The 24477-nt window shown below is 40.9% G+C and overlaps 1 protein-coding gene across 5 annotated transcripts in view; it reads right to left on the reverse strand.

The window, feature by feature from the left end:
* Positions 1-5780: 5780 nt before the first annotated feature.
* The window catches only part of LOC115154557 (neuronal PAS domain-containing protein 2), a 100486-nt gene continuing 81789 nt past the window's right edge, over positions 5781-24477 (reverse strand). For 3 of the 5 annotated variants that reach the window (XM_029700879.1, XM_029700878.1, XM_029700881.1), the window contains exons 8-22: positions 22265-22378; positions 21105-21223; positions 19993-20075; positions 18385-18491; positions 17913-18060; positions 17559-17643; positions 17113-17242; positions 16784-16893; positions 16588-16668; positions 14392-14589; positions 13985-14173; positions 13632-13825; positions 13022-13114; positions 9629-9839; positions 5781-9508 (exon numbers count right to left, since the gene is read on the reverse strand). In XM_029700879.1, the coding sequence (XP_029556739.1) occupies positions 9308-9508; positions 9629-9839; positions 13022-13114; positions 13632-13825; positions 13985-14173; positions 14392-14589; positions 16588-16668; positions 16784-16893; positions 17113-17242; positions 17559-17643; positions 17913-18060; positions 18385-18491; positions 19993-20075; positions 21105-21223; positions 22265-22378 (2063 nt within the window). In that variant the 3' untranslated portion in view covers positions 5781-9307. The remainder of the gene's footprint in view (positions 9509-9628; positions 9840-13021; positions 13115-13631; positions 13826-13984; positions 14174-14391; positions 14590-16587; positions 16669-16783; positions 16894-17112; positions 17243-17558; positions 17644-17912; positions 18061-18384; positions 18492-19992; positions 20076-21104; positions 21224-22264; positions 22379-24477) is intronic. The other 2 variants (XM_029700882.1, XM_029700883.1) reach the window with 2 other exon arrangements.

Consider the following 24477-nt stretch of genomic DNA (forward strand, 5'->3'; position numbering starts at 1 on the left):
ACTAATGGACAAATATTTTATAATTTTTATAAATCGGCCAAAGGGTTTGTCTACAATGTGAGTGAGTTTTTTATATTGTACTATACTGAACAAAAATAAACGCAGCATATAACAATTTCAAAGATTTTACTGAGCTACAGTTCATGTAAGGAAATCAGTCAATTGAAGTAAATTAATTTGGCCCTAATCTATAGATTTCACATAATTGGGAATATATGCATCTGCTGGTCACAGATACCTTAAAAAACGTAGGGACATGGATCAGAAAACCTGTCAGTATCCAACTAATTTTCAGAGTAAATTGCTAGAGGCATCTTGATTTGTTGCTAAAAGTTGCTAAATGACGTTGTGATGTCATTGCGTGATAACGTAAAACTGCGTCATTACGTAGAATACACAATAACTGAAATTGACTGGCCATCTCGGCGAAAAATATAATTTGACATTTGTTCAGGTTGTTCAATTTGAGAAGATATCTCAGCTAGCTAACTAGCAAAGCCAACCAACTACACACCAAATATACACCGAGCAAATAATGATTTTATAAACTAATGTTAGTCTCAACCAAATGACAAGTACATAGGTAGACCTATTGCTCTGACACACAACGTTAGAACCACTAGATACAGGCTAGCCAGAAGGCTCTAATGCTAGCTAGCTAACCAGTCATGTCTGACGTCCTAATTGGTTTCTTTGACTGAATGTTTAGTTTGTGGGAACTGTAGAATTGTTATTTTTTTTACCTTTTAGATGTGGAAATAACAACCAGTCATGATGTTTTTGTCTGATTGTCAATCACTTCAAAAAGGCGCTTCTGAAGGTTACCCACAGGCTGTGGCGATTTTAGCATGTAAATCTTGGTGGGGCAAAATAATATATACAGTATGTTTTTTGATGCATGCCAGCAAAGCGACTACACAACACAAGACTAAACAATACATTAATTGCACCATAATGATGAAAAACGGTACCAACAACTGTTAGGGCCTACATAAAGCTGTCCCAACAGCAGAGTCCCAACACCAGTCCCAGCACCTTACCACTGCTTACCTGGCTATCAGTGGAGCCTTGTCTGGCATCGAAACAGTTCATTTAGCCTCATTAACTGCCTTAAAAAAACAGCTGATATGGCTGACTTGCTGAAACAAATATGGTTTCTACTGACAATTGAGATGTACAAACTATGGCATAAGGGGACGACGAGCGGATAAGAGGCAATCCGTAATTTTGATTAAGACATTAATGAGCGAGCTAGGACGGATGTGGTCAACATAACTATTTGTTCAGCACTTTTGAAATGTACATCGACAGAATTCAGAACAGTATTCTTACAGTATTCTCCCTGTACACCAAGTCATAACCGGTCCTTTGTGGGAAAATTTTGTCTTCAAAGTCTAGCATTCTCTAGATTTCTGGTTCTTTCAAGACAACTGGGAACTCTGAAAAAAACAAGGTCAAATCATGATGACGTCAGTGACCTTCAGGTCAGTGCTCTAGAAAGAGGCCCGAGATCCCGACTTGCAATTCCGAGTTGGATGACCATTCAAAATGTATTTTCTCAGTCAGAGCTCGTTTTTTCCCAAGTTCCCAGTTGTCTTGAAGTTACTGTAGTCAGATTTCCCAGTTCTGAGTTTCCAGTTGTTTTGAGCACGGCAGGGGTCATGCTGGATTGACAGCATGGCCAATGTTGAATGTTTATCCTTTTAAGCTTGGAAATGAAACCTTTAAACCCAGACTTGGTACCACACACCCACTCCACTGCATAGCAGGTTAGTGATTGCTTTGCAATGCTTTCAGTTAGCCACTGTTTCCTTCCAAACCCCTCATTGTTGAATTTGCGATTTCCAACTTGTTGTGTCATGTTTATGTCCAACGGCCGATGAGCACCGATACGTTTTATCTCTAATTTCTCTTCATATGACAAGGATTAAAAAGCATTTGCCAGTAGATAGCTTGCTAGCTAAGATTTTGAAAGTATGATGTTGACATGATCAGTCCAATCAAAGCTACTGTAGATATAACGTGATTTGACATAATTTTATCTGTGGCCAATTACCTTGAGCCAAATTTGATGGGCACTTCTAATGTATGGTCACTCTATGGCAGCACCCAAGGGTCTTGAATTTTCAAACTCTACCCTTAGATTTGGCGGTAACGTAGAGTTCCCATGAGTGACAGAACACTGAGCCAATCACGGTGCAACTAGAGAACATTAACCAATCACAGCGCAACTAGAGAACATTACCAACCCCTACGCTCTGTATTTTCCACGGGCTGCCCCACCACCACAGACTGCCCCTCCACCACAGAAAGCACTGAGCTAGACTGAAACCACTGCATTTTGGAGCTGCCTTACTCAAGAAAGCAAAAAAGAGACCAAGTTTGTATGCAGCTTTATTAACTCAATGATTTTATTTATTGTTTTACATTGTTTGCAAACTGATATGTGACAGGTATTAATGTCAAAATAATGTGAAAAACATGCAAACCTGTTTTTAGCTAAAAAGGTGGGGCTCGATGGTTTGCCACTGCCCACAGGTCAGCTGTTTGTTCACCCACCGGCAATTGCTAATAACCCATCCGACTATATGTGATCAAGTGAAAATCTGAGGCCAGCACCCAACCCTAACCGTAAATACAGAAAACGCGCTATAGGATACAGTCAAAGAAGGCAGTACGATTTTTTGAAACGGGGTGCAGGATTTTTTTTGCTGCCTGATTTAGATATGGTTCTGCTTATAATTGTCATTTTGGTAGGCTATTTGTTAGTCAACTTGTCTATAATTAGAAACATGTAGCTTATCTTTTGGCATTCGAAGATAAATAAACCCTTGCACAGCAGAATAATGTATCGTAATAGATCAATAGAACGAATGCTTCAATCTAGTTGATATCAAGTTTTCTCTGTCATATTTCGCAGAGCAAAGATGTTTAGGGACTGGGGAGAAAATACAATAACAAAAAAGGTCTATATTTTCTGTGCAAAATATCCAAATGACATTAGTTTTATATGTTGTAAAGAAAAGAAAGCTGTGAAAACGACCCAACTTGTTTCTGATAAGATTTCATTTCGGCTTCGATGCATATTTTATGTGGTTGAAACACTATCTATCAGCTGTTATGATGAAGACAGTACCTTTACAGATGGTATCTAACTGAGCATTGCATTCTCTCAAGATGCAGAAGTAAATAAATCATATTTCTCCACTCCTGTTCCCAAGTCCAAATTTCTCCTTAATTTGGTGTATAATTTTACTTCAAGAAATGCTTAATTCTGCAGGAATTATTATTAAGGCTATGTGAGAGGTTATAGACCTACAGTCAGTGTCCAGATTTCAGTTTCCATTTAACCAATCTAAACAGTAGGCTACAGTTCCATTGACATGCCATAGGCCTATTTGAAGTCCCGTGATTGTCGAATTTGTATAGTGCCTCACAATCATTTTACCACTTCATCAAATATTTTCCTAACATTACTTTTCTGGCCCTCCCTTCTCTTTTTCATTTCTCATTTCACAGCTTTTGTTTTATTGAATTAAACTTAGACTTTTTGCCTTTGTGGATTGACATTACATTTTTCTGCCCATTCCCAAAAGCATTATTTGGCGATTGACACATACAGTTAAGCCCTAAAGTTTAGGTTTATGCACTAATACCAGATAGATTAAAATAAAGAAAAACCTCAATATACTGTAGCCTGTATAAATTGCACAATAATTATAAATGTATGGACATTTTCAAATATTGTTTCTCTTTATTCAACTCGCCGGCCACCCACCCGCACTTCAGCCACACAATATTTAATGACCCTAACTTGTCTGCCCCGCAGATATAACAGCAGGGATTGCAGGTTATGAGCAGGGGCGAAAATCTGATATCAACTTTGGAGGGGACAATTACATGAAATTTTCTCAAGAGCAATTCCTGAGGGGGACACCAAAAGTAGTGCTGTAACACATAGCCTACGTTGTAATATGGTAAATGTATATTGAGGAACCAAAGAAATAAGGTGTTTGCCGTACTCCTAACTACCAGTACCCAAAACTACACAACTAATCACAACAGCAATACCATTGCCTTTAACAAATCTTAGTTCAGTCACCAGTTTAAGTTGAGAGTGGGGGTATCCATGGCATTTTCCAATTATGTTCCTATTTTACAAGTCCAAAAAAATTGAGAACCTTTCATAATGTTGCCAAACAAAGACTCAACAAACTAATCTGAGACTCCCTGTCTCTGCCAGTCTGTCCCTGTATATCTGTCCCCAACTCTGCTGTCTGTGTGCCATCTGTTGCCTGCTCTGCCTAATGACATCATTGTGAAACATTTCCATTAGCATTTCACTTCTTTCTTATGAACATTTTATCAACTAGTCTTTGAGATATTAGGCTACTAGGGTTCTTACTTTGCGTTTCGGTGTACGGAAAAACACACCAATGTCTGTCTTTTTTCTGCCATTTTTCTACCTGGCTGGCTACACACACACACACACACACACACACACACACACACACACACACACACACACACACACACACACACACACACACACACACACACACAGTGTGTAGGTTATTTACAGTAGGAGATGGGCTTCTACCAACTTATCTTCTATCATTCTATATGGGCTTTGATCTAAAAGGTAGCTTAGCAAATGTGGAACGGATTGCAGTGACAAGAGTTGACAGCTGTATGAGTTCACCATTTACACAACATATGCTGCAACCTTTTGTAATTTTAATCGTTTGTTTCATATTGGCTGGCTTCCAACAATAGCTGAATTTGCAAAGTTAGCGAGCACCAATTCCATTTCAGTGGTGTTTGCTATAATCTTTGCTACCCGGGTTAAATAAAGGTGAAATAAAATAAATAAATAAAAGTTCCCTTGCGACAATTTAGCTTTTGCAACGAGACCATTAAATATATTTAAGACAATGGTAGAAGAAAGTCTAGTTCTGTTCAGTTTATCGCTAACCTTTATCACAGGGACTTTGAAGCACTAATTTACATGCGTGCTGATCTTGGAATAAATTGACGATAGCAAAGATTCCATCTTTGACGACGCCACATAAATGGAATAGGTACTAGCTAGCTTAATAGTTAATATTTGCACGCTAGCTCTGCATATTCAGCTAGTGTATGTGTGAACCCTGGCGCGATTGACTGGATGAACCTCCCGTCAGTTACGTGCATTGAGTTCCTTTCAGACAGTAGACACGAACCCTCTGTTACCTTGCCAACTAAGGAACTGGCAGTGGATCAAACCATTGTGAGGCAAAGGGCGGGGGGGTCGCAATCTTTTGAAACTTAAAAACGAGCTATTAAGTGTCTATAATCAGCACAATTGCTTTCATTGCGTATTATTATTATTATTTAAATTACATAGTTATGTTTACAGTGATATATTGGGGGGGACAAATCATATTTTTCCCAGGATGGGGGGGTCGTGTGTCCCCCGTCCCCCCTGGGATTTCCGCCCCTGGTTATGAGTCAACCCGCGCATCACTAAACCTCCACTATTTCATACTTCTAGTGTCAATCGTAAAATGTCAATGTGGCCTGTGTATTTTGATATTGACATGAATGGGTTAATGAAAACACACAGAATAAAGTGCACCAAATGTGTTATTTATATATATATATAAATAAATATTTATTTAATTTCAAAGATAGCATGTTATCCAGATTGATGTATAAATAATTCAATATCACCATCAGAAAATTAATATCCAAGCGGTTTCAGAATGTAAACTTTTTTATTAATTTATTTTAAAACAATATTAATATGTTACAATTTTATTTTTGATGGTATATACAGAGAGAAAAACAAGCCATACAATATTATCAACTGTGCAACACCAACTTGCTGAATTTAAGAAATAAAAAACTCAGCTCCCCAATAAGACACTTTAATAATGTGTTACAAAATACTTGTTTGTTTTACTTTAAAATCATGTAACATACATACATACATACATACATACATACATACATACATACATACATACATACATACATACATACATACATACATACATACATACACATATATTCAATCTATTTGACATCTTATAAAATAACTATATAATCTAAACATGTTTTGTACATTCTATAATACAATATTTTCAATTAGTTTTCTGCAATGAAATGGCTGTTATGTACAGTACCAGGTTCTTTTTTGTTTGTGTCTTACTTCTTCCTGGCAAATTCTATACAGTATTCATTCATGGACTCTCCACCCCATATACTGCAAGGATGCGCAGTCACCTCTAAAGGTCAGAAATGCAAAAATCAAGGTCACAAAAAGAATGACACTTGATGAAGAATCAATGAACATACAACTATAGTCAAACGGTAAAACAAAAAGTGCGTATTCTACTGCTGGGGAGACAGATTCAACAGAATCAAAGAGAGAAACAGTACCATTTGATCTAATGTAGCAATTACAATTAACAAACAAATACCAATAAACATTAACATTTGTATAAACTGAAGCAATACACAGCAAACACACAATGGCTATCAGTATGACCTCTGTGGGAAATCCTCTGTGGGACTGGGTTAATGGAAATGTAATAACTGCCTGTGGATGCAAATAGGGGCAACTAAAGCAAATTCTTTACATAAAATGGAGGATAAACTACAGTTAGCTAGAGAGCACACTGGACAATTTTGAGAACATGGTTTACTCTTATTCTATCAGCTTGGCAATTAAACATACACTACATGTTCCTTCAACCAGCTTCAAAAGGCAGTTTACTATATGATTGGGCATTGAGCACATTGAACCAACAACTGAGTTTTTTTCTGAATGATAAGGTTGAGAGGAGGCCAACCTGGGGACATATTTTGCTGACTATCAACAAACAGGATTTAAAAAGGATTGGGTATGTTAACAGGACTGTTTCTAAACAAATCTGCATGTAGGTCTTGAATAGAGTCACTGTTGTGTCTTTAGAGTAATAATGAACTGACACAGTAACTATGTTGAAACAATGTGTTGTTCATACCACTTAAAACAATGTTTATGTATGGCTGACCCCAGCAAGAGGCCAACAAGTTTTACTGAATCTAATGTGGCCCCCTTTCCTGATGCCAGCATCACTCTGAGAAAAGTTGACCTGCGTCTTTAGTGTGGATTAAGTCATTCTAACAAAGTCTTTATCAGATACAAGCTGTACCTCAGTAAAGACACTGCTGATATTCATGGTTGAAGGAATGTTAAAGATATTTCCATTTAATTCACATAGTACATTAGATTATAGTATACAACTATATCTCTTTTTTTTTACATGAGTGCATACTTGCCTAGAAACATAATTTCAACAGCATAAATATTTTTTTCTAAATTAAAACAGCACATACTATAAGAATTCTAGAACTTTGTTTGATCTCTTCAACCAAAATGAACAGCACCAGTCTTCGTGAGAGTGACTGTAACCGATGAAGTGATAGCGACTCAATGTCCATAGCAGAGATTGGTAGGATTGTCATAAACGTTGTACAATTTAAGATTCTTATCACTCCACAATGCATTTCAACCTTCACTTCATGTGAAATGGCACATTTAGTTTAGAATTCCAATATGTTGTTCAATTTTGTTATGGCTAGTGAGTGTAAAGGGAAATTGAGGCATACATAGGATATTAGTGTTTCACAGTAGGACTTTCACATTAAAATATTACAATATCTAATGAATGTGGGGCAACTCAAGTCAGATACCTACTGTTGTAGTTATTTGGGGAAAACGTATGGAACTTGAAAAAAAAGTAAACAGGAAATACGTAGTATTATTTTAAGTGCTCAGTTTGATTGTCATTTACATTAGCAGGCCATTTGTCTCTGGTTAGTATTTGTTCATACACAGTATTCCTAAAATCCCCAGTGTATGGACACAATTACTCATACATGGATAAATACACTTATAGTCTCTATAGTCCAAAAATCAACAACATTCTGCTGAATTGCAAAGATTACCAAATATAAACAATTTAACTGTAACCAACAAATTATGAAATGTACAAATTGTTAATGTAATACTGAGAATATTTGTTTCCACAAATAACCTGAGAAAAAAATTACATTATGAAAGTATACATAATCAATGTAAGACAACTACAATATATTAGTGATGTCTTCCTAATCATTGCAGCATCTGTTACACTTGATACAAAACAATGAGTTCTTGGGTGATTTGGGCAACAAACTACTGTTACTGTGCTGTTAGTAGCTGTTAATGCCTTAACCGGCTTACAAGCATTAAGACCTTATTGACTTATCTTTCAATGCCTGATTAAAAACGCACCCAGTGAAACAGCTTCAATTTGTTCAGAAATGTATGATAAATAAACAAACATGCTATGGTAGTCTACTAATAAGGTTTGCTCTTTCCATTAAGGTGTGGATAAATAATATGAAGCTTGATTTTTATGAATTATTGAATACAAATGTTGCCATAACTAATTGGTACTATTGTTCGCTTTTAGAAAAAATCATGTCTAAATATTTGATTCTACAATGAATATAATAGTAATTGTATGAGGACATTTGTTGCTGTGTCAGTCATAAAAAAATATTTTTTCCCCAAACATGGACTAATAGCGTTGAGTGGTGAATATGCTTCAGTGTTTACTAATGATATCAACTATGTCTGGGAGTGGCTGATTGAATATTTGATGAAAAGACGACACGTCCAACATCAAAATGACCTCTTCCTTTATGTTTCCTTGAAACTACGGTTTCATAATAGTCTTCCTATATTAAAACAAATATATGTATGCACAGCAAAACCATAACCTACAGACAAGTGTTTTTCATGTGAAATGAAGATGCAACTTTGAAGGAGTAAATGCTCACTGCATGCGTTTACTCTCTGGAAACAACAGGACAGATGGTATGAACACAGTGCAGTCAGTGCACAACAAGGCTCACCTAACAACCTCTTTTTTTTGTTGAAAACACATCTGCATGAAAACACACAGTAGCACGGTTTTCCTGTTGATTCCTAGGACAGTTTTTTCCCCATCCAGCAGTGTCATGATGAAATATGACGAGTAAGCATGGCCCCCAGTAGCTCAGTGAAGTGGGACAGAGATGTTGGTGCAGCGAATATTTTCATTTTCACGTTTTGTTTTTGCTGTGTAAAAAAAGCCACAATGGCTTCTTAAACAGTGAAGAACACAACACAGCACGGCATGGGACCAAATATGCCTCTCTGTGTCTTCTATGCATCCCATAGAATTCTGCCGCCAAACCTGTAACAATACGTTTCAGAAGATATCTCACCACTCTGTTTGTGTCTTCGGTGCTACTGAGTGAGCATATTTCGGAAGTCTGAAAGGCTGCCAGGCTGGTTTTGGGAATGGTGGTGTTGCCGCTGTTGCTGCTGTTGTTGTTGTTGTTGCTGCGGTTGTTGTTGAATATAACTGACAGTACCTTGCTGTGGGACATTAGTAGTGTGGAAAAAAGCCTGAGTGGTTCCACTGTGTAAGAGTCCTTGGGGCTGCATCTATCAACAGAAAGGGATCAGGGTATAAGTGAGGCGATACTAGTTCTACAGAGTGAGCCAAACCCCTCCAGCCCAAGGCCTGCTATCACATTACTGCAAGTAGTAGGACTACTACTGTACCTGAAAGAACTGCTGGGGCTGCTGCAACTGCAGAGAGTGCTGGCAGGCCTGCTGCTGAGCGTGGTAGGAGGGCTGGGCCTGGTGCGTGATAAAGCTGTTGTGAGGGATCATGATGGAGGACGTGAAGACAGGAGAGGGGACCAGGACAGCGTTGCAGTTCACCTGCTGCATGGGAAACGACGGGGTCATCATCTGCTGCTCCAGGGTGTATCTGGGAAGGGATGGGTGCAATCAACAGGTCAAATATGTTTACTATGTTGATAGTTACAGAATGTGTGTGCCATTCAGAGGGCTCTATTTTCGTCTGGCGTTATGGCGGCGTTAGCGTCAAAGGCACGTTATTTAGAAACATAAAAAAAGAATGCTTTTTTCCCCCATTTCGTTTTATTTGATTAAAAACCAAGCACAGCCTCCCCTCCTCTTAATTAAGGCTTTTTTTCCCCTGCCCAATGCAGTCGCGAAAAAGTCAAGACTATCGATAAATGGTTTGGATCCTGAGACCGCTTTGAATTACATCTTAATCACCAAAGCCTTATTAAAAATAAACAAAAATTTGACAGGCGCAAAACAGTGAGCTGACATTCCATTTTTATCTATGCATTTTAGGGAGACCCATGTTATTTTAGCCATGCAAGTGCCGTTTTGGACGTGCGTAAAACCCCCTCCATGATGTAAGCTACGTGTCCATGCCCATCATCAAATGAGCAATGAGAACATCTGTACCGGTGAACCTCGTATTTAGAAGTTATTTTCCTGTGACAATTGCTTGTTTTGCGTTTTAGATTTTCAAAACCAAGGCCTCCCTTACCCTAAGCCTACTATAATGACTCCCTTACCCTAGGCCTACTTTCTTTTCTTTAACCTTTATTTAACTAGGCAAGTCAGTTAAGAACAAATTCTTATTTACAATGATGGCCTAGGAACAGTGGGTTAACTGCCTTGTTCAGGGGCAGAACGACAGATTTTAACCATTCGGTTACTGGCCCTCTAACCACTAGGCTACCTGCCGCTACTATAATGACTCCCTTACTCTAGGCCTACTATAATGAAGGCTGGTTCAACAGCAATGCATCTTTTTTATCCAAGCGATTTTACATTTATTGTTGTTGTTAAAAAAAACTGATTTCTTGTTTTTCATTTCATTTTACTACAACCAAACTTATTAGAATGATTCACTTTCCTGGTTTTATGGTGACAACTCGTGGCGCAAATGCAATGCAACTCCTGGACTTGTGTGAATACGATCTGATCTGTAACATAATCAGAACTATGTTCATAAAAACATATTAGGGAGCTGTATAAAGGTGAGTGGACATTCTCCCTTTCTCTTTATATTGGATCCAGCAACTGTGAAAGTTTGGATGTGCGTAAAACCCTTTATAGTCTGCATTGTTTTAATATTATATGACCACAGGAGAAATTATGGTGCCTGTAAGTGTGACATAGCCTATTTAAAAAAAAGTTGTTTAGTTTTGCTTAGAATTTGGTTTTTGCCTAAATTCTCTTTTTAGGCCTTATTAATAATGAATTGAATCTTGCTTATTGACAATGTTTGCCATATCCATGCTCAGCCATAATGCAATTTATAGTAGGCCTAGCCCCTATATCAGTGTGAATGCTACGGAAGTCATGCAATTCCTTAGAAGAAGTGGACTGCAAATGGGTTCAAGTTAACATATTTAGCAAAGATAGGTCTACATTTTGTTATTTCATTTCTGTAAGACATTTAAACTATAACAGACTAACATTGGAATTGGAGTTGATTCAATGTATAAAAGACCGTAAATACACAACTTAAAGGAACCACATACTTCGCCATGGAGCACGTTCTGATTGGCCAGTGAGGGGCCAAGCCTCGACACACCCACAACTTGTTTATTCATCAAAACCCAGCCCTTTCACGCCAATGCCAGCAAGTGCGCCAATATTTGTAATAGTAAAAATAGCTAAAATAATTCTGCCACACCCCGGAAACTATAACGCTACCACCTATGCTTAGATTTACCATTGCGTTAGGTTTGTTAAAATAGAGCCCAGAGGGTGAATGGGCCAGACAAACGATTTAAGTGCCTTTGAACGGGTTATGGTAGTAGGTGCCAGGCACACCGGTTTGAGTGTGTTAAGAACTGCAACGCTGCTAGGTTTTTCACGCTCAACAGTTTTCCGTGTGTGTCAAGAATGGTCCGCCACCCAAAGTACATCCAGACAACTGTGTGAAGCATTGGAGTCAACATGGGCCAGCATCCCTATGGAACTCTTTCGACACCTTGTAGAGTCCATGCCCTGGCGAATTGAGGCTGTTCTGAGGACAAAAGGGGGTGCAACGCTATATTAGGAAGATGTTCCTAATGTTTGTACACTCAGTGTATGTAGATCAGTAGTGCTAAAATGTAGGTATGGTGTGATTCTTTGCAACTAAGGGTATATCATGTGTTTTAAATACATTCAGTTCATATCAAGGATAAATGCATTCATTGTTCCCATATTTCACTACATTTACAGTACCAGTCAAACGTTTGGACACACCTACTCATTCAAGGTTTTTTTTTTTTTTTACTATTGATCACATTGTAGAATAATAGTAAAGACATCAGAACTATGAAATAACACATATGGAATCATGTAGTATCCAAAAAAGTGTTAAACAAATCAAAATATATTTCACCTTCTTCAAATTAGCTACCCTTTGCCTTGACAGCTTTGCAGACTCTTGGCATTCTCTCAACCAGCTTCACCTGGAACGCTTTTCCAGCAGTCTTGAAGGAGTTCCCACATATGCTTAGCACTTGTTGGCTGCTTTTCCTTCACTCTGATTCACGCAGTCTCCTCTGAACAGTTGATGTTGAGATGTGTTTGTTACTTGAACTCTGTGAAGCATTTATCTGTATACTGATACTCTAATGAAGGTATCCTCTGCAGCAGAGGTAACTCTGGGTCTTCCTTTCCTGTGGCGGTCCTCATGAGAGCCAGTTTCATCATAGCACATGGTGTTTGCAACTGCACTTGAAGAAACTTAGAAAGTTCTTGACATTTTCCATATTGACTGACCTTCATGTCTTAAAGTAATGATGGACTGTTGTTTCTCTTTGCTTATTTGAGTTGTTCTTGCCAAAATATGGACTTGGTATTTTCCCAACTAGGGCTATCTTCTGTATACCACTCCTATCTTGTCACAACACAACTGATTGGTTCAAACGCATAAACACTTTTTCGTTTACTACATGATTGAACATGTGTTATTTCATAGTTCTGCAATGTAGAAAATAGTAAAAAAAAGAAGAAAAACTTGAATGAGTAGGTGTGTCCAAACTTTTGACTGGTACTGTACGTCAAATAACCAACAGCGTAAAGAGTCAACATAATGATTACACACACACTCAAACACACACTTACTTGGTTTGCTGGATGGCTGTGTTGCACTGGGAAGCCTGGGAGCTAACACTGCTATCAGGTACGAGTGTCTGCACTGGCTGGTTGAGCAGCATGCTGCCAGAAAGAACAGTCTATGTCATTCTCAAAGCTAATACTCCAACCTTTAAAAAAAAAGCCTCCTGGGCCATGGGGACAGACTGCACGCGCTGTTATTTTCCCCCGGTGATATATTTCTCCATTTTCCAAACACAGTGTGAGTACAATGTACAGGACAAAAGGTTTCGTGACTCAAGGAGACTATTCCCTCTCCAATGTAACCCAATATTCTTTCTTCTAGTTACTTTCTCTTCAAGGTTAGAGTAAGCACGTGTTAAGCAGGTGTTCTTTCATTCGGAATTCATACAATGTAGATATGATTTCAACTTCAACTCATAAAGCTTTGTTTTGATAAAATAAAGCTTCCCATGTCAATTGTTTCCCAAAATGTACTGAGTTACAAGTTGCTTCAATTTAGACCAAACTAAAGGCTGAGTTACACTGACCATGAAGAACAAACTTTCGACAACATGTTCTTGAAAATAATTCTGCAACATGAAATCAGACTGAGTGGTTTACTGTCTGTAGGGCTCACCGTAGCTGTCTCTCTTGGCTAAACTCAGAGTCTGAGTGTCTTTGGTTTGCGTCCTGCAGTGCCCGTGCGGTCGTCTGCTGAGAGAACATCATGGAGTTGCTGTAGAAGGGCATGGTCAGGTTGGCATGGGTCTGCACCGGGAGACTGACCGCCTGCATCTGCCCGCCTGCACTCCTTATCAACCTCTGCTGCACCTAAAGCAACAACAACAACACTGAAACTACCACCAGGTTGACTACAGTCTGCAAACCCCACTTCCTTGTATATTTTGACAGAATATTACCCTGCTTACTCTACACAAAGTAAAAGTTGAAAGCTATTGGGATAAGAGTACGGAGGGAGAACTGGGGTACCTGAGGGGAGGGTGTGCTGTGCTCTGTGAGGAGAGAGTGAGGGGACGAGCCATGGGCTCCATGAAGAGGCTGTTTGGAGTGGCTCGAGGCCTGCCTGATCACCCCAGACTGGGCCTGCTGCTGGGCTGGCCTCCCTGGACCCTGATGGACCTGGCCAAAGTCACTGTGGACCGGCTGCTGTAACAACATCTACACACACACACACACACACACACACACACACACACACACACACACACACACACACACACACACACACACACACACACACACACACACACACACACACACACACACACACACACACACACACGGGAGGGATTAGCTACTGATCCACTGTACAACAATTTGCTTAGGTTTAGAGATCGTTTTAGGCAGGGCGTCTGATTAGCGGTAAGCATGGTTACCTGGAGGTTAGCCAGCTGCAGCTTCTCCTTGATGTCATACAGCTCCTGTTGCTGAGTCTTGATGTCCATCTGCAGGATGCGTGTCCTCTCCTCCAGCTGCTCCTTGAGCTGGTGCATGACACCTAGCTGAGGCTCAGGAGGCTGCTGCTGGTACATGGACTGTTGCTGCTGCTGTGGCTTCTGTTGTTGTTGCTGCGACTGGAAGAATAGGATACACAGCCATCATGATAAAGGTGATTCATATCACAGTACCATGTATGGGTCATGCTCTGGCACAAGCCTTCACAGCTGCTCACACACATTTTCAGAACCAAGGAGGGCTTTACAGTAGTTCAGAAATACACCACTCGATAACTTGAGGACCACAGCAATCACCCTCAGCTTGATTAGCACTTCCAGCTCTTCTTGTTTCCATATCATGTAGATGTAGGAGATGCTTTTACTGGGCCTCATTTCAGATGAGTTGAAGTGATCATCTTGAGACAATTTTAACATACGTGAGAATAGTAGTTTTGCGACACTGAACAAAAATATGAAAGCAACATGTAAAGTGTTGGTCCCATGTTTCATGAGCTGAAATAAAAGATACCAGAAATGTTCCATACGTACAAAAAGCTGATTTCTCTCAAATTTTGTGCACAAATTTGTTTACATCTCTGTTAGTGAGCATTTCTCCTTTGCCAAGATAATCTATCCACCTGAGGTGTTGCATATCAAGAAGCTGATTAAACAGCATGATCATTACACAGGTGCACTTTGTACTGGGGACAATACAATTCCTCTCTGAAATGTGCAGTTTCGTCACACAACACAATGCCACAGATGTCTCAAGTTGACGGAGTGTGTAACTGGCATACTGACTACAGGAATGTCCACCAGAGCTGTTGCCAGACAACTGAATGTTCATTTCTCTACCATAAGCCGCCTCCAATGTCATTTTAGAGAATTTGGCAGTACGTCCAACCAGCCTCACAACCGCAGACCACTTGTAACCGCGCCAGCCCAGGACTTCAACATCCAGCTTCTTCACCCACAGGATCGTCTGCGACCAGCCACCCGGACAGCCACCCGGACAACCAAAGACTTTCTGCACAAACTATCAGAAACCGTCTCAGGCAAGCTCATCTGCGTACTCGTCGTCCTCACCAGAGTCATGACCTGACTGCAGTTTGGCGTCGTAACCGACTTCAGTAGGCAAATGCCCACCTTTGATGGCCACTGGCACGCTGGAGAAGTGTGCTCTTCACAAATGAATCCTGGCTTCAACTGCACAGGAAACCGAAATGGCAGACAGCGTGTATGGCATCGTGTGGGCGAGCGGTTTGTTGATGTCAACGTTGTGAACAGAGTGCCCCATGGTGGCGATGGGGTTATGGTATAGGCAGGCATAAGCTACGAACAACAAACACAATTGCATTTTATCGATGGCATTTCGAATGTACAGAGATACCGTGATAAGATCTTGAGGCCCATTGTCGTGCCATTAATCCGCCACCATCACCTCATGTTTCAGCATGATAATGCATGGCCCCATGTCGCAAGGATCTTTATACAATTCCTGGAAGCTGAAAATGTCCCAGTTCTTCCATGGCCTGCATACTCACCAGACTTGTCACCCATTGAGCATGTTTGGGATGCTCCTGATCGACGTGTACGACAGCGTGTTCCAGTTCCCGCCAATATCCAGCAACTTCGAAGAGGAGTGGGACAACATTCCACAATCAACAGCCTGATCAACTCTATGCGAAGGAGATGTCACCCTGCATGAGGCAAATGGTGGTCACACCAGATACTGACTGGTTTTCTGATCCACGCCACTACCTTTTTTCAAGGTATCTGTGACCAACAGATGCATATCTGTATTCCCAGTCATTAGAAATCCATAGATTAGGGCCTAATGAATTTATTTAAATTGACTGATTTCTTTGTATGAATTGTAACTGAGTAAAGTCTTTGAAAATGTTGCATGTTGCATTTATATTTTTGTTCAGTGTAGAATTTAAACATCTATATTTACATCTAAATTATGATCATCCTAAATGACATTGGTGTGGTCTAAAATCAAGTGAGTGTGGAAGCATTTCACGCAATTGAACGAGGAAGTAAACCAACAGACAAGCTGTCATAATACTGTGAAGCTACAAGACAAACAGTGAGCAGGCAGACAGGTGACAGACAGGAAAACTCAACACCAACCATTGCGGAGTGCTGGCTGCAGGTAGGAGAAAGGGGGAGGCTTAGTTGGGGAAGGAGGTCAAAAGAGTTTTGCCCCAAAGTCTACAAGGAGAAGGAAAACAAAACAGGCAGTTGAGCAGGATCCTGGATGCTACCTCCGGGCTAATGTTCTTTCACATTTATTGGTTTTTCCACTGGCATAATGAGGTGAGCTGACCTTTGCACTACTGGGTGCGAGTCTGGACAAATTCTTCTCTGTCCCAGCGATGGATGCAGACTGCCGTGATGGTGTGTAAGCATCTGTGTACCGCAAAGATGAGTTGGCTGCTGGGAAAAATGTATCAATAGATACTGTAGAAGGTTATGCATACTTCATAATTAACCATCTAAATTCAAAATAGTATACAATAAGTAAGTGTGTGGTAGTGCAGAGTTTGGATTAGGGTGAGAGTGGTGTTGTATGGTACAGGGTTCAATTTGGAACGGACTGATCCAGTATGGGGGTATTTGGGTTAGCTGGACAAAGAGAGCAGCAGGGGGACTCACATGCCGTGTCGGACAGGGCAGTGTGGGAGGACTTCCGGGAGCTGTGGGAGGACACTGAGCGTGCCCCGCTCATCCTGTCCAGTCCGGGGGGGTCCAGATTGGGACAGATGTCCAGGTACACCTCCTGAGCCTGAAACACACAGGATAGAGGAGCATTAAGTACTGACAGCACCAAAAACAAGATTTGGAACACATCTGCTTTTTCCCTGAATTCACACAACAGCCTGACACTGGATAGCGCCATATTTGCATGGCAATTCACCATCCCATTCAGTTCTGAACACTGACATAGGAGTGGGAAGTAAAGCACTACTGTACATGATTACTACAACTGGAACTCGACTTGGTAAAATGGCTATGCATTATGAAACTTGAATACTGTATGTTATTGTAACATTCTTCACGATTCATCATTTATGTTTGATCGTAGAGTCTCTTCTTCATACCTTCATGGATGACGAAGTGGCCATGTCAGGTGACGTCTCCTCCAAGCCAAACTCTCTCCTCCTCTCCGCTCGCACCTCCGCATAACTACAAGTCCGTGAAAGAGTGCAATAGAAAGAAAGATCAAATGTCAAATTATCTGCCCACAAGTCAAGCTTTCACATTTATATTCATCCTAAATTTACAATATCAAATAACAGACAGATACCACAGACCCCTAGTGCAGTGATAAGGTTCAATAGCTCTACACTAGACTGATCTTGAACTATAGGGAGGCGATAACTTTCTCACCATCAGGGGGCGTCAGAGTATACAATACCAAACATGACAGAGAGAGACAGAGGAATTAGGTTTACCTGACGACTGTGTGAGTGCACACTATGAACTCTGGCTTGGAGTTCCACTGGTGGTATGTAATGTAGTAGTGTGTCTGGAGCCAGATCCACTGCTGACCCTTGCTTAGAAACCGATAGTAGCAGGATTTACCCTTCCCAAACTGCATTACTGTGAAGACAACACAACACAGAGGGATATTTTCAGCAGTCAGGCATATACAAACCACTACAGCACACTGCCCTAGTTCACAGTGTACAAGGTAGGAGAGGTTTGCGTCATCCTAAAACATCAGGGCAGGGGTGAAGAACTCTAAGCAGCCTCATAGTTCCAGGCTTTTTATGCTCATTGGTGAAGCAGAAATAGAAATGTAACTACAGCAGGATGACCTATTTCTGTGAAATGGCTGCCTGGATCCTGTGGTAGTGAGGGAGAGCGAGATAGGGGAGGGGGGGGGGGGGGTGAAAGAGAGAGAACGTGGAGAGAGTTGCTTACATTGCTTATGACATCGCGCTATAAGCTCCAAGTCATCCACATGATAGTAATCATAGCCAGAAGTCCCAAGAACCTCAAAGGGCAAGTACCCGATGATTGGTGAAGCTCTGAAGAGAGACAATAATCAAGATATTAAACAACTATGTTTTATGACAACAACAGACTGGTTAAACTGGGACAATAACTACAGTATCTATTTTGTCGGAATTTACCAATTTATAGCCTGGAGAGAATAACTTCCATAACTACCTTGACAAGTACAAAATGTAAAATGTAAATGTAAAAAATGTAAATGTAATTGAAAAATTCATAAACATTACGATTAAATAAACCTAACAGGTCTGTATTGTCTCAAGCACACAGGGCAATAGAATCTCATCTTATGCATTCTGATATAACACATTGACAGAATATCACCTCTAAATTGGTTAGGGCTGAGCGAGTGTGACGTTTCTCTTGCCTCAAAAATGCATAAACATGGCAATGTCGTATAATCACAGCTATGATTATGACTTGATTTTGGCTCACCTGATGCGTTTCATTCATCAATGCTCAGTTAAATCCATTTAGCCTAGGCCCCCATAAGCCAAATTCTGAATGGCATGCAGGTCACATTATGGAGGCAGCCTTTCTTGTAACCCAGCACATAGCACAGTAGTTTGGCAAGGAGCTGTGAATGTCCAATTATAGCTCAGCAGAGGACACAATGTACAATTTCCTCCCCTGGTTTTACCCAATAATATATAAACCCTGGATTTCTGATGCTATGTATTGGCCAATGAGAGGCTTTGAAGCCACCGGTTCGCCATATTGGCACTCCCCAGAAGAAGCAGACGTACATAGGAATGAATGGAATTCTACAGTATTTCAATTAAATGTTTCAGAGACAAAATTACATGTATTTAAGTATTTTTGTTGTTGTAGTGGGGACTAACATTAGTCTTTGCAAAAAAATTATACTTTAAGGAAAATGTTTTTATATATTTGTTAATTTTCTATTTTATGTTTGGCTCACATAATATATTTTAAATGTATGCATTAATGTGTCTGTAATAGAATAAACGTGAAAAAACAAATGTTAATGGATTTGATACTGCAGCGCTGGTGTCATGAATGATAGAACGTAGCAGTCTGGGCTGTTTCTTACTGGGCCGTTATCACTTGGTGTTGCAGACTAATCTTTGGGCTCCCTGTCACTATCCAGGGCATGGCAGCAGGTTTAAAGGCCTTTCTGGGTGAGGAGGCCCGGCCACACGGGGGAAACTAGCACAATCAGTCAGTCACGCTACTAGCAGCAGCAGCAGTCTGCTGATCACTGAGCCTGATCACCCAAAGCCAATCAGATGGCACGTAACCAAGGGATGACACACCAGTTAACAGAGTTTACAAACAACAATATCATGTTAATGCCAACATAACGAAAGGAGAGAACAGCAGTTGTCCTCTTGATTCTATGTGTTCCTGTAGTGTTAAAGATGTGCCGCCCAGAGGATGTCAGTAGATGGGCATCGATGATAGTGTAGCTTTCAATAAGGCTATGAAACTTATCAAATTAAAGACTGATAACAGATGGAAGACAAGGTGTTAATGTTTCTCAGCTCCTCTTACCTGTGATCTAAGAACAGGAACTTCCATTCAAGGCTGTGTCTGGATGTGAATTCATCACAGGGACCTTCCACATTACACAAATCCTGGTCAAAGAAAAAAAAATATACATTTAAGACCAGTCCTGGAATTATAAAAAGTTCTATCTGTGAAAAGTCTAGATTTGAGTTATTGAGCATCAAAGCATCAGAACTGTTTTGCAGTGATGAATTCCTCATGAAGTCCCTCACCTTAAAGGTAAGAGTACAGAGTATCAAAATCCTGGGACATTTGTAAATGTGTTTTTTTTAGGGGAGGGGGTTGTAATTGTAACATTGTTTTTCTCAAAAGTGGATCTGGGTTGAGTAAAAAGGTTATTTCATTGAAAAGTAGTAATTTATAAATGAAGAGAATACACTTCCTTCAAACCACATTATCAAGTACATTAATTCATGTTCACCATATATTTGTTAAAGCCATAGTTCACTAAAATGACAAATAACTAGGAACATTGCTGAAGCTTACATCTGTATCAGTAAACTTAAATAATTGTCTGGTCTCTGATGCCCATAGTAAGCAAACTATTTGCTAGTTATCCATGAAATGTGCAAAGTTTATATTTTTTGGTGAAATACTCGTTCTATGGGAAGTTTTCGTACTGACATATAGAATGATATCAGACAAAACAACAATTCCTCTCCAATGGGCCTTGGTACCTCTCCAAGGTACCTATATTTATGTTAGCCAGAGCCATTCTTCTGCAAAACTGGTTGCAAAAGAGGGCCATCGCATAAGATATCAAGGACTTGGAAGTCAAGGACTTGGAATTATAAGGTTCTATCTTCAAAATGTATAGTTCTGACATATGGAGTATTATTCAAGTCCCAGATCTCAGAACTGTTTTGTGATGGCTTACTCTTTCATGACTCAATAAGTACATGACTTTACATGCATATAATATGAAGATTCACAATGCAAAAACCTCTAAAACAGGCCTCTAAAACAGGATTTTCAAAATGTACAATTTTCTTCAACACTTTTCCACCGTTCTTTACACGTAATATCCACAAACATAAACCATCTGTGTGTTCTCAAATAGAATCAGTAAAGATTTAGCAAAAGAAACATGATCTTACCTTTAAAAATTGCGGAGTGACTAATCGTACAGTGGCAACAAGGCAGACCTGCTCTTCCAGCGACGACGGCAGGGTTCTGGGTAATGTCAAATCAAACCCGTTACAAGAGGATGTAGGCACTGTGAGTCAGAAACAACAGAAACAACATTCACTTCTAAATATCTCACCAGAGGACGGATGTAGGAATAGCAAATATGAATGAACAACTACAATCCATTAGGTGTATTACAACGGTATGTTATAGACACTATGAGTGATAACCATCAACCCCACACAGGTATATCTGTTACAAGAGGACGTAGCCGCTGTGAAACAAAGTCAACTGTGTTTCCTGGCCACATCAGTGTGTGCTGGGGTTTTTGTCCTTGCCGCTTTAATCACACACTAATTGGAGAAAGGAAAATCAGCAGGACTGTGGCCCCTGAGGACTGGAGTAGTGATCTCCAGCTAAGAGTCGAGGGTAATGGCAAATCAGACACAAAAAAATCTATGATTGGCTGTGTGGGGTTATTCTACGAGTGCCAAATATCTTTACATAATCTTTCCATCTCAACACACACTCTGGTGGCCTTACAATGGCATTATGCTATTCAAATGACTGGAAGTCCCGCACTTTAAAGAGTATGGAAATACCCAACAATACGGAGTGTCATTTCAGAGGAGAGGGAAACATTTCCTCATACGTCTAATTTTCCAGTCAATTAGCCTGATATTTGAATAATGATCCACAATGAGATATGCAGTTCTGAAACGGTTTAAAAACCTGTTTGATTGTCTGCCTGCTTTATGTCTTGAGTAAGTTTTCATGACATAATATCTGGTTTATGGCACAAATCTTCATTCCAAACTTAATAGAATGCAGAGGTTGGCCTTATAAATATAACTACATAGTTAAGTGTCTTTTTATCAGTTTGTAGCTCAGTCAGTCTTTTTATCAGTTTGTAGCTCAGTCAGTCTTTTTATCAGTTTGTAGCTCAGTCAGTTTGTAGCTCAGTCAGTACAGATGATAATCAATAGTTCTGGCTGCTGACAGGGAAAGTCACTTCTGTTGTTATGCGAATATGTCAAGGAAATAAAGACTTGGGAACTAAAACATTGCAAAGTGTTACACAACATTCCAATGTTAAGTGAGCTGGAGGTAGAAAAACAAAAACACTCACCATTGTTATGAAACTTCAAATCTCCGACAAATTTAACATACTCATATGTAGACGGTTCCTTTGGGTGGCTGTTTCCTCTGGCTAAATGACAGCAGAACTCAATGTGTGTCTTACCTGGAAAAAAGAGCAGATGGGAGTTAGCTGGAGTGTCTTCAACGAAACACAATGCTCGTCACAAAAAAATATAAATTGAGATTTTTTTTTACTGCCAAAGCAAATAACCCATTACCAGGTTATATTTAGACATCCTCTATAGACTCTTCGTTTCTTACATACACATAGCAAGACAACCACAATAAAGGAGTGGTTCTGCAGGTGGGGACCACAGACCACTTCTCAGTTCCTATGCTTCCTGGCTGATGTTTTGGTCATTTTTGAATGGTGCCGGTGCTTTCACTCTAGTGGTAGCATGAGACGGAGTCTACAACCCACACAAGTGGCTCAGGTAGTGCAGCTCATCCAGGATGGCACATCAATGCGAGCTGTGGCAAGAAGGTTTGCTGTGTCTGTCAGCGTAGTGTCCAGAGCATGGAGGCGCTACCAGGAGACAGGCCAGAACATCAGGAGACGTGGAGGAGGCCGTAGCAGGGCAACAACCCAGCAGCAGGACCGCTACCTCCGCCTTTGGGCAAGGAGGAGCAGGAGGAGCACTGCCAGAGCCCTGCAAAATGACCTCCAGCAGGCCACAAATGTGCATGTGTCTGCTCAAACTGTCAGAAACAGACTCCATGAGGGTGGTATGAGGGCCCGACGTCCACAGGTGGGGGTTGTGCTCACAACCCAACACCGTGTAGGATGTTTGGCATTTCCCAGAGAACACCAAGATTGGCAAATTCGCCACTGGCGCCCTGTGCTCTTCACAGATGAAAGCAGGTTCACACTGAGCACGTGACAGACGTGACAGAGTCTGGAGACGCCGTGGAGAACGTTCTGCTGCCTGCAACATCCTCCAGCATGACCGGTTTGGCGGTGGGTCAGTCATGGTGTGGGGTGGCATTTCTTTGGGGGGCCGCACAGCCCTCCATGTGCTCGCCAGAGGTAGCCTGACTGCCATTAGGTACCGAGATGAGATCCTCAGACCCCTTGTGAGACCATATGCTGGTGCGGTTGGCCCTGGGTTCCTCCTAATGCAAGACAATGCTAGACCTCATGTGGCTGGAGTGTGTCAGCAGTTCCTGCAAGAGGAAGGCATTGATGCTATGGACTGGCCCGCCCGTTCCCCAGACCTGAATCCAATTGAGCACATATGGGACATCATGTCTCGCTCCATCCACCAACGCCACGTTGCACCACAGACTGTCCAGGAGTTGGCAGATGCTTTAGTCCAGGTCTGGAAGGAGATCCCTCAGGAGACCATCCGCCACCTCATCAGGAGCATGCCCAGGCGTTGTAGGGAGGTCATACAGGCATGTGAAGGCCACACACACTCCATACATATATATATATATATATATATGTGGACATCCCTTCAAATGAGTGGATTCGTCTATTTCAGCCACACCCGTTGCTGACAGGTGTATAAAATCGAGGACACAGCTATGCAATCTCCAATGACAAACATTTGAAGTAGAATGGCCTTACTGAAGAGCTCAGTGACTTTCAACATGGCACCGTCATAGGACGCCACCTTTCCAACAAGTCAGTTCATCAGATTTCTGCTCTGCTAGAGCTGCCCCGGTCAACTGTAAGTGCTGTTATTGTGAAGTGGAAACGTCAAGGAGCAACAACGGCTCAGTGGTAAGCCACACAAGCTCACAGAACGGGACCACCCGAGTGCTGAAGAGCGTAAAAATTGTCTGTCCTTGGTTGCAACACTCACTACCGCATTCCAAACTGCTTCTGGAAGCAACGTCAGCCCAAGAACTGTTTGTCGGGAGCTTCATTAAATAGGTTTCTATGGCCGTGCTGCCGCACACAAGCCTAAGATCACCATGCACAATGCCAAGCGTGGGCTGGAGTGGTGTAAAGCTCGCCACCAATGGACTCTGGAGCAGTGGAAATGTGTTTTCTGGAGTGATGAATTACGCTTCACGATCTGGCGGACGAATCTGGGTTTGGCTGATACCAGGAGAACACTACCTGCCCCAATGCATAGTGCCAACTGTAAAGTTTGGTGGAGGAGGAATAATGGTCTGGGGCTGTTTTCCATGGTTCGGGTGAAGGGAAATCTTAATGCTGCAGCATACAATGACATTCTAGATGATTATGTGCTT

This window comes from Salmo trutta, chromosome 19 (genome assembly GCF_901001165.1).
Source record: "Salmo trutta chromosome 19, fSalTru1.1, whole genome shotgun sequence".
Classification (NCBI taxonomy): domain Eukaryota; kingdom Metazoa; phylum Chordata; class Actinopteri; order Salmoniformes; family Salmonidae; genus Salmo; species Salmo trutta.